The following is a 15008-nucleotide window of genomic DNA, read 5'->3' as shown; positions in this document are numbered from 1 at the left end:
AAACATGGGAACGAAGTAAGTATTTAAGCCATAATATTATTATGATCGATATGTATTGATAGGTACATACAATACACAAACTATAAAAGAAAAAAAAGACATGATAACACTTTAATGGATAATAATTAAGACAATTATAGTATATTGCTATATATAAACTTAAATACTAATATTTATTAATATTATTTTTATGGAGCTTAATTGGATTACTTTTTGTACCGTACGGTACCCAGGATACCATAAGGTCTCCTTTCGAGCCGACCGTCCGAGCCAACCATCAGGCCAATCATTCTGGCCGACCACATGGTCCAGACCAAACGACTATTTCTAAGATCGAACGGTTCTTCTTAGGCTAACACCAGACCAACTACCCCAGCCGACCAGGCCGATCACCCATACTGACCGACCATCCCGGCCGAACAGACTGCATGATTAGATTATAAACAGTAAAAGCTCATTAAAGCCCTTAATGAAGATTAAGGTGTGATTGGACCGTCATTAGGCCGACGAAAGGTAAAAACTCATTACAACCAGTATAAATAAAGGTCTCAAGTATGACTTCAGACCAGGATGCAATATATACATGCATTACTTACCACTCGGTTACATTACTAACTTGAGCGTCGGAGTGCCTTTGACAGGTGCTCGCCCGCCTGCCATGGAGAAGAAGGAGGAGGAGGAGGACGTCCACCTGAAGTCCGTGGAGCGACGCTCGATCGATCTTCATCCTAGAGCATGGAGAGACGCCCGTCCGGCCGCCCACGAATCCGTCTACCCTGCCAGAGGATCATCCAGTCATAAGGAACCGTCCGGTCTTCAATGCCCATCCGATCTTCAGTGCAACCAAGAGTGTTTTAGCGGGAAACATCAAAACCTGATCGAAACATTTTAGCTCCCACCGTGAGGCCGAGCTGGTATTCCCCACTATAGCCGCAAGGAACCAGTGAGTGGTGCCTCAGAAGAACGTCAACTCAAACTTTCGACCTCTTACACTCAGCCTCGTATACCCGACACGGTCTTGTCTACTCGGCCAGTTGGCGCACGACCATTCGGTCTCCACTTTTCGGCCTCTCAGCCTCCCTTGCTCAGTCATTCGGCTTTTCAGCCTCTTAGCCAAGTTTGGCCTCCAGCACCCGACCATTCGACCTTACGATGGCCTCAAGTACTCTCTCAAACCTGACACCACAAGTATACAGTCAACCGTTCAGGTACTCGGCCTAGTTCGTTCGGCCATCAGGCCTCTCAGCTTTTATGATTGGTCATTCATTCATTCGGCCATACCTTGATCTCAGGTAATTCCTTGAACCTAGCCTCACAAGTACTTAGTCAAATCTGGCATCAAGTGTTCGGCCTCAGCTTCAAGGCCTTCCGTGACCCCTACCGTTCGGCCAAATCTGGCCTTAGGGACTCGGCCTCCAAAGGCCTCAACCGTTCGGCCATAGTAATCAGGTACTTTCTTAAACCAGGCCTCCAGGTACATGGTGAAAATTGGAATCAACGTCAGATCATTTGGTCGTACGGTCTCAAGTACAACAGGCATCTGGCCTCAACGTTCAATTGTTCGGTCATATCTTGACCTTCCAGGTACTCTACCAAACTTGGCCTCACAGGTACTTAGCCAACCATTCGGCCCCTAGTGTTCACCCTCGACCAGTCAGCCATACTCCGAGGAATCTCGGCCGAAACGTATCAAAACCCAAGTTGATAAACGGAGTTTCACTCTTGTCAACTTGGCCGAGTGATGAACGACGAGTTCTTCCCAGAGAACCACTACTGCTCGGTTACAACGGAAACCCAAGTTGATGAATGGAGTTTCACTCTTGTCGACTTCAGACCAGGATGCAATATATACATGCATTACTTACCACTCGGTTACATTACTAACTTGAGCGTTGGAGTGCCTTTGATAGGTGCCCGCCCGCCATGGAGAAGAAGGAGGAGGAGGAGGACGTCTACCTGAAGTCTGTGGAGCAACGCCCGATCGGTCTTCAACCTGGAGCATGGAGAGACGCCCGTCCGGTCGCCCACGAATCCGTCTACCCTGCCAAAGGATCATCCAGTCATAAGGAACCGTCTGGTCTTCAATCCTATCCGATCTTAAGTACAACCAAAAGTGTTTTAGCGGGGAACATCAAAACCTGATCAAAACACTTTTCATAATCATTTATAAGAAAAAAATGAAAATTAAACAAACTTTTCCAGAAACAAAAATTTAGTTTATGAATAAGTTAAGAATAATCTTTTGGAGAAGTTCATGTGAGAAAATTAGGAAATAGTTTAGAAATAGACTAATTTAAGAAAAATATTTTACTTTTTTTTTCTAATTAAACATAGGAAGACAAATGATTTATTATAGAGTTAAATATGTTTTTAGTCCCTAAACTATTGGCCGTTTCTGGTTTTCGTCCCTCTTTCAAAATAAGGTACAATTTGGTCCTCATTCTTTTCGAAACGTTCGTTTTAGTCCTCGAAACTTTGGTTTTAGTCCTCGTTTTGTTGACTAAATGAGGACCAAATTTTTAACGGTGTTAGTTTTTGAGGACTAAAACGAACGTTTCGAAAAGAATGAGGACCAAATTGTACCTTATTTTGAAAGAGGGACGAAAACCAGAAGCGGCCAATAGTTTAGGGACTAAAAACATATTTAACCCTTTATTATAATATACAAAGAAGATTCTATTTAATCTTTAATTATATTTTAAAATAATAAAAATAAACTCCAAATGAAATTAGAAACACTAGAAACAAATCACTTATATATATATATATATATATATATATATATATATATATATATATATATATATATATATATATATGAGTTAAATATGTTTAGTCCCTAAACTATTGACCGTTTCTGGTTTTCGTCCCTTTTTCAAAATAAGGTACAATTTGGTCCTCATTCTTTTCAAAATTTTGGTTTTAGTCCTTGAAAACTAACACCGTTAAAAATGTGGTAGTTTTCGAGGTTAGTTTTCGAGGACTAAAACCAAAGTTTCGAGGACTAAAACTAGAGTTTCGAAAAGAATGAGGACCAAATTGTACCTTATTTTGAAAGAGGGACGAAACCAGAAACGACCAATAGTTTAGGGACTAAAAACATATTTAACCATATATATATATATATATATATATATATATATATATATATATATATATATATATTCATATCTCGGTATACTGTAAAGCATTTTCATACTTTCTATGCAATCATTATTAATTTTTTTTTCCTAAAAAATATACTGTGCCTATTTCTCATTATTGATAATATAAGAAAATTATGCCAATTATTTTTAAGAAATAACTAGAAAATAAGAAAATTAATTTTGAAGGATGTTTTTCAATATATTTAAAGTATGGTTTGTTTTGCAACCTGAAACATTTTTATGATTTTATTTCAAAAGATGTATCAAAATGTAGAAAAAATAAATAATATTTAAACTCTTTTAAATTTTTAAAAAAATTAATTTTTAAATGACGTAAGACTATTGTATGCGAACAAATATGATTATGTTTTATTTTTGGTTTAATACATCATTTGGTCTCTACTTTTAGGGGTTTGGTTCAAAGTGATTCTACCTTTTAAAAGAGTTCAGTAAAGCCTCATATTTCGTTAAAAATGTTCAATCCAGTCCTTTTCGCTCACACCGTTAAAAACATAACGGTGCAATGTGACGTTATGAATACGTGGCACGTTTGAAGAGGTTGCACTGTGTAAATATTTTAAAAAAATTAAAATGATATGTTAGGTGCAAAGCTCAATAGCCACACCATCTACAAATCCTCCAACCTGGTCCAAAATCACTCTCTGATCATGATGGAATGACAACGCCATTGCATTTGCATCAGAGGGCTCCACCTCAATAATCATCACCTTTGGATTAACCCTCTTCACATAACAATCACCGCAGAGCAGATAACTCACGTTTCCAACAACTTCCTGGGAAGTTTTGCCATCATATTATAAGCTCCACGAATCTTAAATGAGAATCCGGTGGGTATTTGAGGGAATCCAGCGAGACCCAAGAGTGTGGGGGAGCCAATAGCTAGGTATCTCAATGACGACGGCAGCGGGGGAGGAAGAATGCGCAGCCTCCGACGGCTTGTGTGCGAAATAAGAAGCAACCTTGAGTTACATTCTACAACAACTCGAGAGAGTGCGCAAAAGAGAAACCACCACTTTTTGTCGTCCACCATGAGTGTAATGAGTAATAGGGAGAAGATTGTGAGTACCAAGGAGTTGTGCAGGGGCCTTTGTTGCAGTCACAGGATTTTCTAAGAACCAAGGGGCCTTTAAAGAATTCACTAGAAAACCCAGGTAAGGGGAGTTAACTTTTTGATGTATTGATTGAGCATGATGTGTTTCTTTTGAAACTTGTTAATCTTGAGAAACTATATGGATAGATAGTATACCCAATTGGAAGGTTGTGGGTTGCTAAGGAAAAAAAATGGTTTGGGATGTTATTCCCAGAATATGAATGCACGAGTTGAAGGATTACAGTGCATGTGGTTTTGTAGTAAGGGAAAAGTGCATATCGTGAATCTTTGGAGGGTAGCCGTAGGTTGGCTAGGTTAAGAATGTAAATAAGAGTAGGAAGTGTTAACGCGTTGTATGAGTGAAATATGACAATAGAGTACATTGGTGATGGGTTGTGTTCTCAATAGAGATACTAACATGGGTTTATGGGTATAATAAATTATTATTTTGTAATTGCATGGAATGTTTGATGGGTATTAAATGTATGAAAGTAGTATAAATGGATGTAATGTACTGTCATCACATGATGGTATGAGTGTGTTGGGTAAACTTTAAATATTTGTGTGAGAAAGAGAGAAAGGTTCACCACCATGAGAAATCAGAGTGGAGTTGTTGCATGTATTATTGAGTCATGTGTTTGTTTGTGAGTTGTGCATCACCGCGAGAGAAAGAGAGAAAATGGGTTGTACTTTGTGAGTTGTATGTTGTATAAGTTTGAGAGTTTAAAGTGTTATCTGTGTATTTGTATGTTCTGGAAAGTAATCCAGAAAAAATACAAAGAGTATATATTTCTTAGATATTATACTACGAGTTGATACAATGAGAACATATATTTATTGTTCAAAAATTTCTCCAGAGTGCATGTTTTCTTTTTGCAAGTGAAGAGTTTCAATGCATGTGGGGGTCACGGTAAGATGAAGAAAATTATTATATTTTCTTCCTATATAGTGTAGACGTTGGAATCCAGAGAGCTAGAAGGGGTTATTGATATTGACATTTAATGGTTTTCGTGGTACCTATCTTGGGAGGGAAATCATAATATGGTTTATACCAAGTGCATGAAATTGTTGTTGTGTATGTGCTGCTACGTCCCTTGTTGATAGGTAAAATACGCAAATGATATTTTGGGGTTGCATGGGTGGATTATAAGAATGGTGAAGGGTTATAGGCTAAGGTTTTCGTTGTGCAGATTTTAAATTTTGGGTATATAAAATAGGTCTAGGGAAGCTAAAGGAATTTTCTTTGAAGATATAAAGATTGATGAAAGAGGTGCAGATGTTATCTAATGGTCACAGTTTTGTTGTTAATAAGTAAGGATTCTTTGTTTTAGTTATATTGATGTCGTCCTAACAATGAAATATCTAGTTTTATGGGTTTCGAAAATTATATCATTTTTGAGTTATTAATGAGTGTAATAGTATATAGGATGGGATCTGGAGATGGGTGTATAAAACTGGTGCATTGTTGGGTGGTATAGGATGGAATAGTTAAGTTGGAATGAAAGGATGTATTAATCCTTTATTTTTTTAACAAAATTAAAATACCTTCTTTTTTTTTCACTTGGAGTATATTACCGAAGATTAATATTTTGTATTATCTTTCAAAATGACATATTTAAATGAGGTGCGTTTTTGTCTAATCACTGTTGTTACTGTTATTGTGAAATGTGAATTATCGATTTAGTGAGTGTGTTCTTCCTACACACGTTGGAAATGTCGTCTAAATGCTATAAAGAAAATGAAAAACTTGAGGGGAAATGACTAAGTAGACACAATATTATTCTTTAGTGTAATAGACAAAATCAAACGACACTTCTGTTCCATTCATACTATCTCCATTTCGAATTTAACGTTGAAATCAGTTCAACTCTGAATCTGAATCTTCCCATGTTATATCATATATATGTCAGCGGAAGCGTCTAAGCGCCACCAATGGCAGTGGGAGAACGCCACTGCCGGCGCCGCTGCTGGATTCGCCACCGTCGCTGTTATGCACCCCCTTGATGTTGTTCGAACTAGGTTCCAAGGTTTTCTCTCTTCTCGTATAACTGAAGATTTCTGATCTTTCGTGCTTTCTTTTCTAAGACGCTTTGTTTGATTCTGCAGTTAACGACGGTCGAGTCTCGCATCTTCCCAGTTACAAGAACACTGCACACGCCGTTTTCACCATTGCTCGCTCCGAGGTTTGTCATTTCTTAATCCACCAATGTCTATGTTTTTTTAATAACTAAGGGTTCAATTATCAACGTTCTTCTTTAATTGTCAATCAAAGATTCAATTTTCGCTGTTCAATGAACTTATATTTTCGCTGTTCACTATATACATAAGGAGATTGCCCTAAGTCATTTGTTTGAGCTCATGGCTTTTGCTAGCATATCGTGGTTCGTGAAGTATGCCACTTGTTATGATTTTCGTATGTCCTTATTCCTTAAGAAAGAAAAGTATCCTGATAGAATGATTGCCGAACCTTCTAGGTATAGAGTTGTTAGAATGTATTGAATTACATGACGTCTTTACTCCCTTCCTAGGTAGTTTCAGAAGATGTTCAGCACTAATAAATCTGACAAGAGGAGTACTTGTAACTCACTCCATCGAACACTTTCTCTTTAATTGATTGAATTTTGTAGGAAATTGCGAAATTATCATTAAAAAGGATGTGAGATCCTTAAGATTTTGAAATTTCCAATCATTTTAATTAATAAAAGACTGTGTTGTAAGTATTTTCATCTGCAAATGTGATGAACTCAGCATTATGGTTTCTGGTCTTCGATGACGAGTGATGAGAAGCTTGACAAGGTTGTTGCCCATTGCATTCTTAATACTTTTATCAAAAAACTTTAAATGCCATATAAAGTGCAACAGAGGCAGTACGTGGCAAGGTTGTTTGTTGCTCACTTTTGGCCCAACAGGCAAGGGTGGTTGTGGGGGTGGGGGAATCATGAGTCAATGTTTTTGGTTAATGGATGGTTGCTTTTGTCATTAGACGTCATCTTTCATCTTGTCCATGGTCTTACTTTCACAAATATGATCACTGTTTCACTTGCAGTTAAGACCAATAGTAAGGCTCAATGTTCTTCCATCCACATATTATTCATTGATTTGGTATGGCAAAATTGCTATAGGGGAGAAACTTTTTGCTTTAAGTACTTTGTGTAACTATGAATGTGTTACTTATATGCCATGCTGCATCTTGCAGGGATTAAGAGGCTTATATGCAGGCTTTCTTCCGGGGGTTCTTGGGTCTACCATTTCGTGGGGTTTATATTTCTTTTTGTAAGTACTAATTCAATCTTCAATAATTTGATTGAAGTCAAATATTTTGTTTTATCTGATCATTTTTATGTCTGACATCTAGGAGAGAATGATATTATATAGGATGACTGGCTTTTGGGTGTCCAAGTCCTGTTGTTTGTGCAACAAATATGCATTCTCTCGAGTTAAATTTTAACTTTTTTAAACAAGTTTGAAAATCACTCTCGTACTCACCCACGAAATCAGTATGTCAATATCTCTTAGTTACAGTTAATATTAGTTTCATTTAACACTAAACAACTTCTGTAAATTCAATTTATATATCCTGCCAAAGGATTATCCTCCCTGTCTTAAATTTTTACCTGCCAGAATTGAGTGATTAATTATTATCATTAAGTGGTTACTGGTCCATCTGCTTGCTTTGCTAGAAGACCAAAGTCAGTGTACCAAACCTTTTTTTTATATTGCAGTTATGACAAAGCCAAACAAAGATATGCAAGGAACAGGGAGGGGAAGTTGAGCCCAGGTCTTCATCTTGCCTCAGCTGCTGAAGCAGGAGGTTTGGTAAGTGAGAAAAATCCCAATCTTATGAATAGAAAGCCACATATATGACTCTAGATGAGTGTGTTGTACAACACTGCTTGAATTTTGTTGCCCCTTAGGTTTTGCTTTGTAAATTTTGTCACTACTGGGCTGTATGAGAGATGAAATGTGATACATTGAAGAAATTTGTCATATCCAAAGCAAGTGATTCACTTTAAAGGGAAAGGGGAGATGATATGGCCATTGATTTGAAAATCAACAATTGAGATTGTGATAAAATACATGTAAATATAATAAAATATGAAATCATTTAAATCTATTCCCTTTATTTTCTTTCTTGTTGATGGATATATTACTTTTCTCCATGTTCGACTCGAGACCGACCAAATTATAATAAATATATATATATATATATATATATATGCAAACGATTTTGATTTTGTGAAGATGACTTAGGCTTAAAACTCACATTCTAAGACTCTCTAAAGTGATCCCGTCAATTTAGATTCACTTTGGAGGAATAAAAACCACAATGAAGTACTTTAGGTAAACTGTATTTGGTGAATTTGCTAGTAAAAATTACTCTTTGAACTTTTTGTGATGATGGAACTAAAGCACTTAAGTTTTCAAGTTTCTTATCCATCGTGATCTTGTGTAGCTTGCAGAGTTGTATGATTAGGATTTCAAAGCCTGCCAAAATTATTGTGGCACATATTTGTGTGGGATGGGATTTCAACTAAATCTTGTTAATTTTGTTTCCATTTCCTTTGCAGGTTTCCTTGTGCACAAATCCTGTCTGGCTAGTAAAAACGAGATTGCAGCTTCAAACTCCACTTCATCAGACACGTCCATACTCTGGGATTTATGGTCAGCTCTCCATCTTAAAATTAACTTTATTATTTTAACTTTTTACCTTGGGATTTTAGATTTTACAGCATTCATATTATTTGTGCTTTGACTCTAGATGTTAGCTATAATACATAGTTTAATTATTATCTTTTACATTAGACTATTCTTAATCTTAGTCACCTTACTCTAAATTCTTTTTGAAATTAGTATCTAAAAGTTGAATTTGAGAAGTATTTGACAGAGAGCATCTATCTCTGTCACCCAAAAATGGTCTTGGAATCATGACCAATTCTATATTTCTATTATGTGTATTCAGTGATTCATTAGTAACTAGTATTAAGCATGTTCTTTCATCCTATTTGTTTTATTGCATTGTCTTGGACGATGTTTATTAAGGTTGAGACACAGAATGAATAAGAGATTTAGATTCCATGTAAAACTAATTGGTAACCCAAGAGTAACTGACTGCAATCAATCTATTATATTTAGCTAACTAATTTGTCACAAACCTAACTGAATACAATCAAGTATATGGAGCTCTAACTAACTATAATAAATCTAAATTAGAATTAGTTAGGAAGATAGAGAGACCATCATACTACTATAGCGACAGTTATGCCTATACTACTGCTGTACAGAAAAAGAAAAGAAAACTATATTTTTGCTGAGTAACTTACTATAATTCTGAGACTAGTTAAAGAATTAGTTTTCAACCTTAATTAGTTATAGATGATTTCACTTATTTTAAGAAAGGAAAAGAATGATCAAGATGTGAGAGTTAGGTGCATAAGTTGACTTTGTTTTTTCTTTTTTGATCTGTGGACAAGGATGGTTATGTTTCACTCAACTACCTAAAACATTATAGTCACTGTGCCATTTTGTTTATTATAGTTATGTTCTTCACAATATAAATTGCTAACCAGTCATGAAAATCTTTATCTGTAAAAATTAAATATCAGATGCATTTAGAACCATAATGAGGGAGGAAGGATTTAGTGCACTTTACAGAGGGATTGTTCCTGGTCTATTTCTGGTATGATGCTGGTTCTTTGTTATTTTACCTATCAATCTCAGAACTTAAAATTTTAATCAAATTAAGTATAATGCATGGGTTGTGCTTACGTAAAGGTAAACAATCTAAAAAAAGTCTAGGTCTTTGTTCTCCAAACTATATTCAACATTGTGTCGTTTGCAACTAGCCACTAAGAACACTTTTATCTGCCAAACCCCAAAGACTATCAGAAACTATTATTGATGCTTCCTTTTGATAACTGTGGGTTACTATGTTTTTTGGCATGTGACGGTCTCATGATCACTATATATGTTAGCATGTTTTGTCTATTGTGGTTATATTCATCAATATATGATTTACTAACTAGTTGTGAAATTGTATTTTAAAATGCAATTTCAGATGCCTTTAAGACCATACTGAGGGAAGAAGGATTTAGAGCATTTTACAAAGGGATTGTTCCCAGCCTGTTTCTGGTATGTTGCTGGCTCTTGTTTTCTTTACTGTCAATCTTGGCACTTCAAATTTTTAGTTGTAAATTTAACATGAACACTACTCCTTTGCAACTGGCCCCTATGAACTCTGAATCTCCAATTAACATTATTTTGATAACCAACTTGACAAGGACACCGTACATGACATGGGACTTGACATGTCTAATGACTGAAGTATAGGACATGGGGACACACACACACACACACAAAAAAAAGAAACCTCACAAAAAATTATGAGCCATTTAATATTTATAAATTAAGTTGATTATATTATTTCATTTTACTTTTTTTCTTATAGTTGTGTTAAGTAAGTGTTTAGTCACGAATAGGTATCACCATACACACTCTACTTGCACGCAAACTGTGTCCAAGAAGTGTTTAAATCAAAATATATTTTAATTGCAATATAATTGACAAGTGTCTGACACATGTCTGGAATCTGTCTCATATGCTAACACAATATTCTGTAGAGGTATGGGTGCTTCCTACTATTATACAATATTAAAAACATCACAACGGATCCCAGATCCTTCCATTAAATTGCTGGTAAGTTACTAAGGATGTGTTTATTGTGTGATTGCTACATGATCATTAACTTATCAGCAAATGATTTGCTGTATCATCTCCAGCCTTCACACATATTCTATGCGAGGACACGATTAAAAATTTCTTCACAAAATTCCCATTGTCCATCTACCCTTTTTCCCTTGTTGTGTAGCAGTCAGGTGGGAATTATTCAAGTACAAATCATGAGTGAAATTAGAATTATTATTTTACCTGTAGCTTCATGGAAACTTAAGGTATGTAATCTTGAGAGTGGATGCAATTTTTCTAAAGTTTGTTGAACTTTGGAGCTATGAAGAGATTAGTGGGTTGAGGATTTGATAAAGCAATATTGACAATATTCTTTAGGGACCAAAAGTACAACTAAAATAAAAGGGTACAAAACTCACTTCCTGAATTTTTTTTCCCAATGACATTTAATATATGCTTGTTATGTTTAAGTATAATGCCAGTGCCAATGTATTTTGGTGATCATGGTAGGTGATCATCGCATGACAAACATTCTGTGTTACTTAGTGGCAGTAGGACGAAGGGATCTGTTGGGATGTTTCTGACAGTTTAAAAGTTTAAGGTGAGAAGTTGCAACTACCCCAAATTTCAGGTTGTGTACATTTTATTTTCAAACTTTATATTAAAATTCTCCTAAATTTGGTGTAATTTAGTATACACCAAAACCTTACTTTTCAGAATACAATATCATCATGAAATTTTGAGCAAATTTTATTTTGGGAATCGTTATCCAAAATATGTACAACTTAGAAACATTTAACTAAATAGCTTTTAACCACGTGAAGGAAATTCTTGTTTTAACCATATGTTGACCATTCCTCTAAATTATTTGAGATTGGAATTTTTTTCTTAAAATTCCTAAATTTAGAAAATTTCACTTCATTACCAGCGATAACATGGTAATAGAATGTACCTAGCACAAAATGTGGCTGGAATAGTGTTAAGCTTAAAAGTAAAGGACGAATCTGCTTGTCATTAAATCTAATTCATTGGGTGGATTGCATATTTATTTAAATTTGTTTACTCTTTCCTTACCAGGATATTAGTAATAACAAAGTTCCATGCATTTGTATCTGAAAACTAATTATATTAAAGCTTTAGCTTATGATAACTTTTTGCTTAAGTTTTTTAGTTATATTCACTAAAACCATTGTTAGGTTGCTACTTTACTCTAGGGCGTGGAAAGCCAATTTTAAAATTCCGATGCCTATTTCAATTATATCAAGTATTGACAAAAGTCTTAAGATCATACTTATCAGCTTTTCATTATGCCTCAACAGGTTTCTCATGGTGCTATTCAGTTCACAGCATATGAGGAACTACGTAAAGTTATTGTTGATTTTAAGAGTGAGAGAAGTACAGTACATAATCAAAACCCAGATAAATTGCTGGTAAGTTAGAGGACCTTGGATCCATTTAACTCTGGAGCTCACATGCATTGGACTATTTACATTTTTCAAATGATTATTTTGATGAATGACCTTTCTAATCACATGCATTGCTCTCTAAGTCATTCTTCTATTGTCATGGCTGGTAGTTGGGTAGAGCAAAATGATGCGTGTCATGGATCATGACTCTGATAGTTCCTGCACGTCAGTAGGGGATCTATAATTTTGACTTGATTGTATACTTTTTTGGTTTTACTATATTTTAGCTGATATTAGTTACCTCAGCTTTTATTCACCATTTTCAAATGGCTATGTAGTATTCAGGGACATTTAAATGGAGAAATGTAGCTTTATGCATATCCTACATTTTATTTGTTTCAAGTTTATAGCTTTATAAGATATGTCTGAGCCTCGTACTCTTAACTTACTGTTATCTAATGTTTACAAATGATTGCCATTGATTTTGTGTTATAAACAATTAAACATTCTTCTTATCCAACGCTTACAGTTGAAATGTTTTTACCTTGTATTATTTTTCCCAGAATTCTGTTGATTATGCTGTTCTTGGAGCAACATCAAAACTTGCTGCGATACTGCTAACTTATCCATTTCAGGTACAACTGTCTGTCCCCTCTTTTAAAGTAGGTATATCTTATATAGTCCTTGAAATTGATATTTCAGTAATTGATGAAGTTGCTTTCTTATGAGGCATTCTTTCACCCCCTTTCTTTCAGGTTATGCGAGCCCGATTGCAGGTACTGCTTTGTCCTTTCAAAGATACATTGTGTGTTTCCATTCTATTAAATGTGCATCACTGCATCTTTCTCTGAGTTGTTCTGAAATTCCTGACTCTGCAGCAACGGCCTAGTGGTGATGGTGTTCCAAGATATATGGACACTTGGCATGTTGTGAAAGAAACTGCACGGTACATAACTACACATTAAAGCTCACCCAGATTTAGTTTACATCTCTCTATTGACAACTATGCACCGGAGAAACTTGATAATTTCAAATTGAACTATTTTTCTTGCCTTTATATATTTTTTTCTGTTCTTGCAGATTTGAAGGTATCCGAGGTTATTACAGAGGAATTACGGCAAACCTGTTGAAGAACGCTCCTGCTTCTTCAATAACATTTATTGTGTATGAAAACGTTCTAAAATTGCTTAAACCGACTACAAGGAATGACTGAGTTTTTTCATTTTCCTTCATGGTTTTTTCCTCTTCTTGGTCTTTAACATGGTTACCAAAAAATTGATTGATAAAATAAACAGAACCAAAAATTATTTACATAAAAAAGAATTAATAAATGGATATATATTTATAGCCTTTATTTTTTAATTCTTTGATAACTGCTTAAAATAATAATAATAAGCGTAAGAATAACTTAAGTTAATTTAAAAATATTATGTAATATATTTATAAGATTAAGACATAATATACATGTGTGTCTGTGCAGACCAATACGAGATTATGCGTGATGTGTAAAACTAAATAATAATAATAATAATAAATAAATAAATGGTTTAAATGGTTACTTCGTCTTCATGTTAAGAGATGAATTTCTGTTTTATATCTGGTTTTATAAATGAAGATATTGGGTTCCTATGTTATGAAAATTATATGAATAAAGTTCTCTCCGTTAAGTTGACAATATCGTTGTTAATTTCATGCTTATCTGGCGTACTTTTCCTCTTCTCTCCTTTGTTATCGAGTTTTTTGTTCTGCAGTGTTCTATTGTATTATTCAGCTTTTGATCCTTTGAATTATTAATTACAATTAGTGTTTTGTCATTTTAAGGATGTTGATTTTCATCTTGGTCAAGAGATCAATTTTGTAGAACACATAGCAGACGGAACATTAGGTAATAACAATCAATGAATCTCTCCCTGATTTTCATCTTTTCTTAATTATATAATAATGATTTTTATTCACTTAATATATAAATTGCATGACATATAGAAACATAGACGATCTATCCTGGCGTATAGAAAACTATAGAAAACAAAAGTCACTCACTGCATCAGATAAAAAAAAAACATAGACGATATTAATTATGAATATTAACAAATTTAAATATTTACCAATATACATATTCAATGTAGTTTATTTTCCATTCAGTTTCTTTAAAATACGGATTTTATATTTATAGAAAATTTTAAATATTTGAATGATAACTGTTTATATTAATAATTAATTATCACATAATAAATAAATTAATGTTACTATAGACGTGTTTATATATATTTGTAATTTTTAGGACATGCTTTTTAGTTTAATAGATAGGCATCGTGAGTATAACTTTTGTACAATGCTGATAATTATTAAAACGAAGTTTAAATATTGTAAAAAAATTACGCAATTACTGTATATACTACTTATTTTATGTTTAAAATCTTATTTTAAAAATATTATGACCCGTTATTCTTTAAATTTATTTCAATTTTTTTCTCTCAAATAAAAATGAATTTTAATAATAAATTTTAAATTTGATATTTATTGTCTTTTACAATATTAGATTTAAGATTTATACAAGGATTTTTAATTCATTATTTCATTTATTTAGTGTAAAAAAGTTAATTTAATTCATCTTGATGTATAAAATATATAGTAAATCCACAACATTTAAATTTATCCTGTGTA

The 15008-nt window shown here is 34.2% G+C and overlaps 1 protein-coding gene across 2 annotated transcripts; it reads left to right on the top strand.

Moving 5' to 3' along the window:
- The first annotated feature begins 5984 nt into the window (after positions 1 to 5984).
- On the top strand, positions 5985 to 13576 carry LOC124832799 (folate transporter 1, chloroplastic-like). 2 transcript variants are annotated; one of them, XM_047307099.2, is made up of 11 exons: positions 5985 to 6284; positions 6364 to 6440; positions 7454 to 7530; positions 7980 to 8073; positions 8826 to 8919; positions 9861 to 9934; positions 12237 to 12368; positions 12908 to 12979; positions 13100 to 13120; positions 13223 to 13290; positions 13425 to 13576. In XM_047307099.2, exons 1-11 carry the CDS (start codon positions 6161 to 6163, stop codon positions 13555 to 13557), a joined length of 966 nt encoding a protein of 321 aa, XP_047163055.1. In that variant the 5' UTR covers positions 5985 to 6160; the 3' UTR covers positions 13558 to 13576. The 2 variants fall into 2 exon arrangements, with proteins under 2 accessions (XP_047163055.1, XP_047163049.1); XM_047307093.2 differs by lacking the exon at positions 9861 to 9934 and adding an exon at positions 10313 to 10386 and having other exon boundaries at positions 5990 to 6284; positions 12258 to 12368.
- Positions 13577 to 15008: the final 1432 nt, after the last annotated feature.

The sequence above is a fragment of the Vigna umbellata genome, chromosome 1, assembly GCF_029865625.1.
Source record: "Vigna umbellata cultivar VRB3 chromosome 1, Vumbellata_1.0, whole genome shotgun sequence".
NCBI classification, from domain to species: domain Eukaryota; kingdom Viridiplantae; phylum Streptophyta; class Magnoliopsida; order Fabales; family Fabaceae; genus Vigna; species Vigna umbellata.
This window is presented reverse-complemented; position numbering and strand designations above follow the sequence as displayed.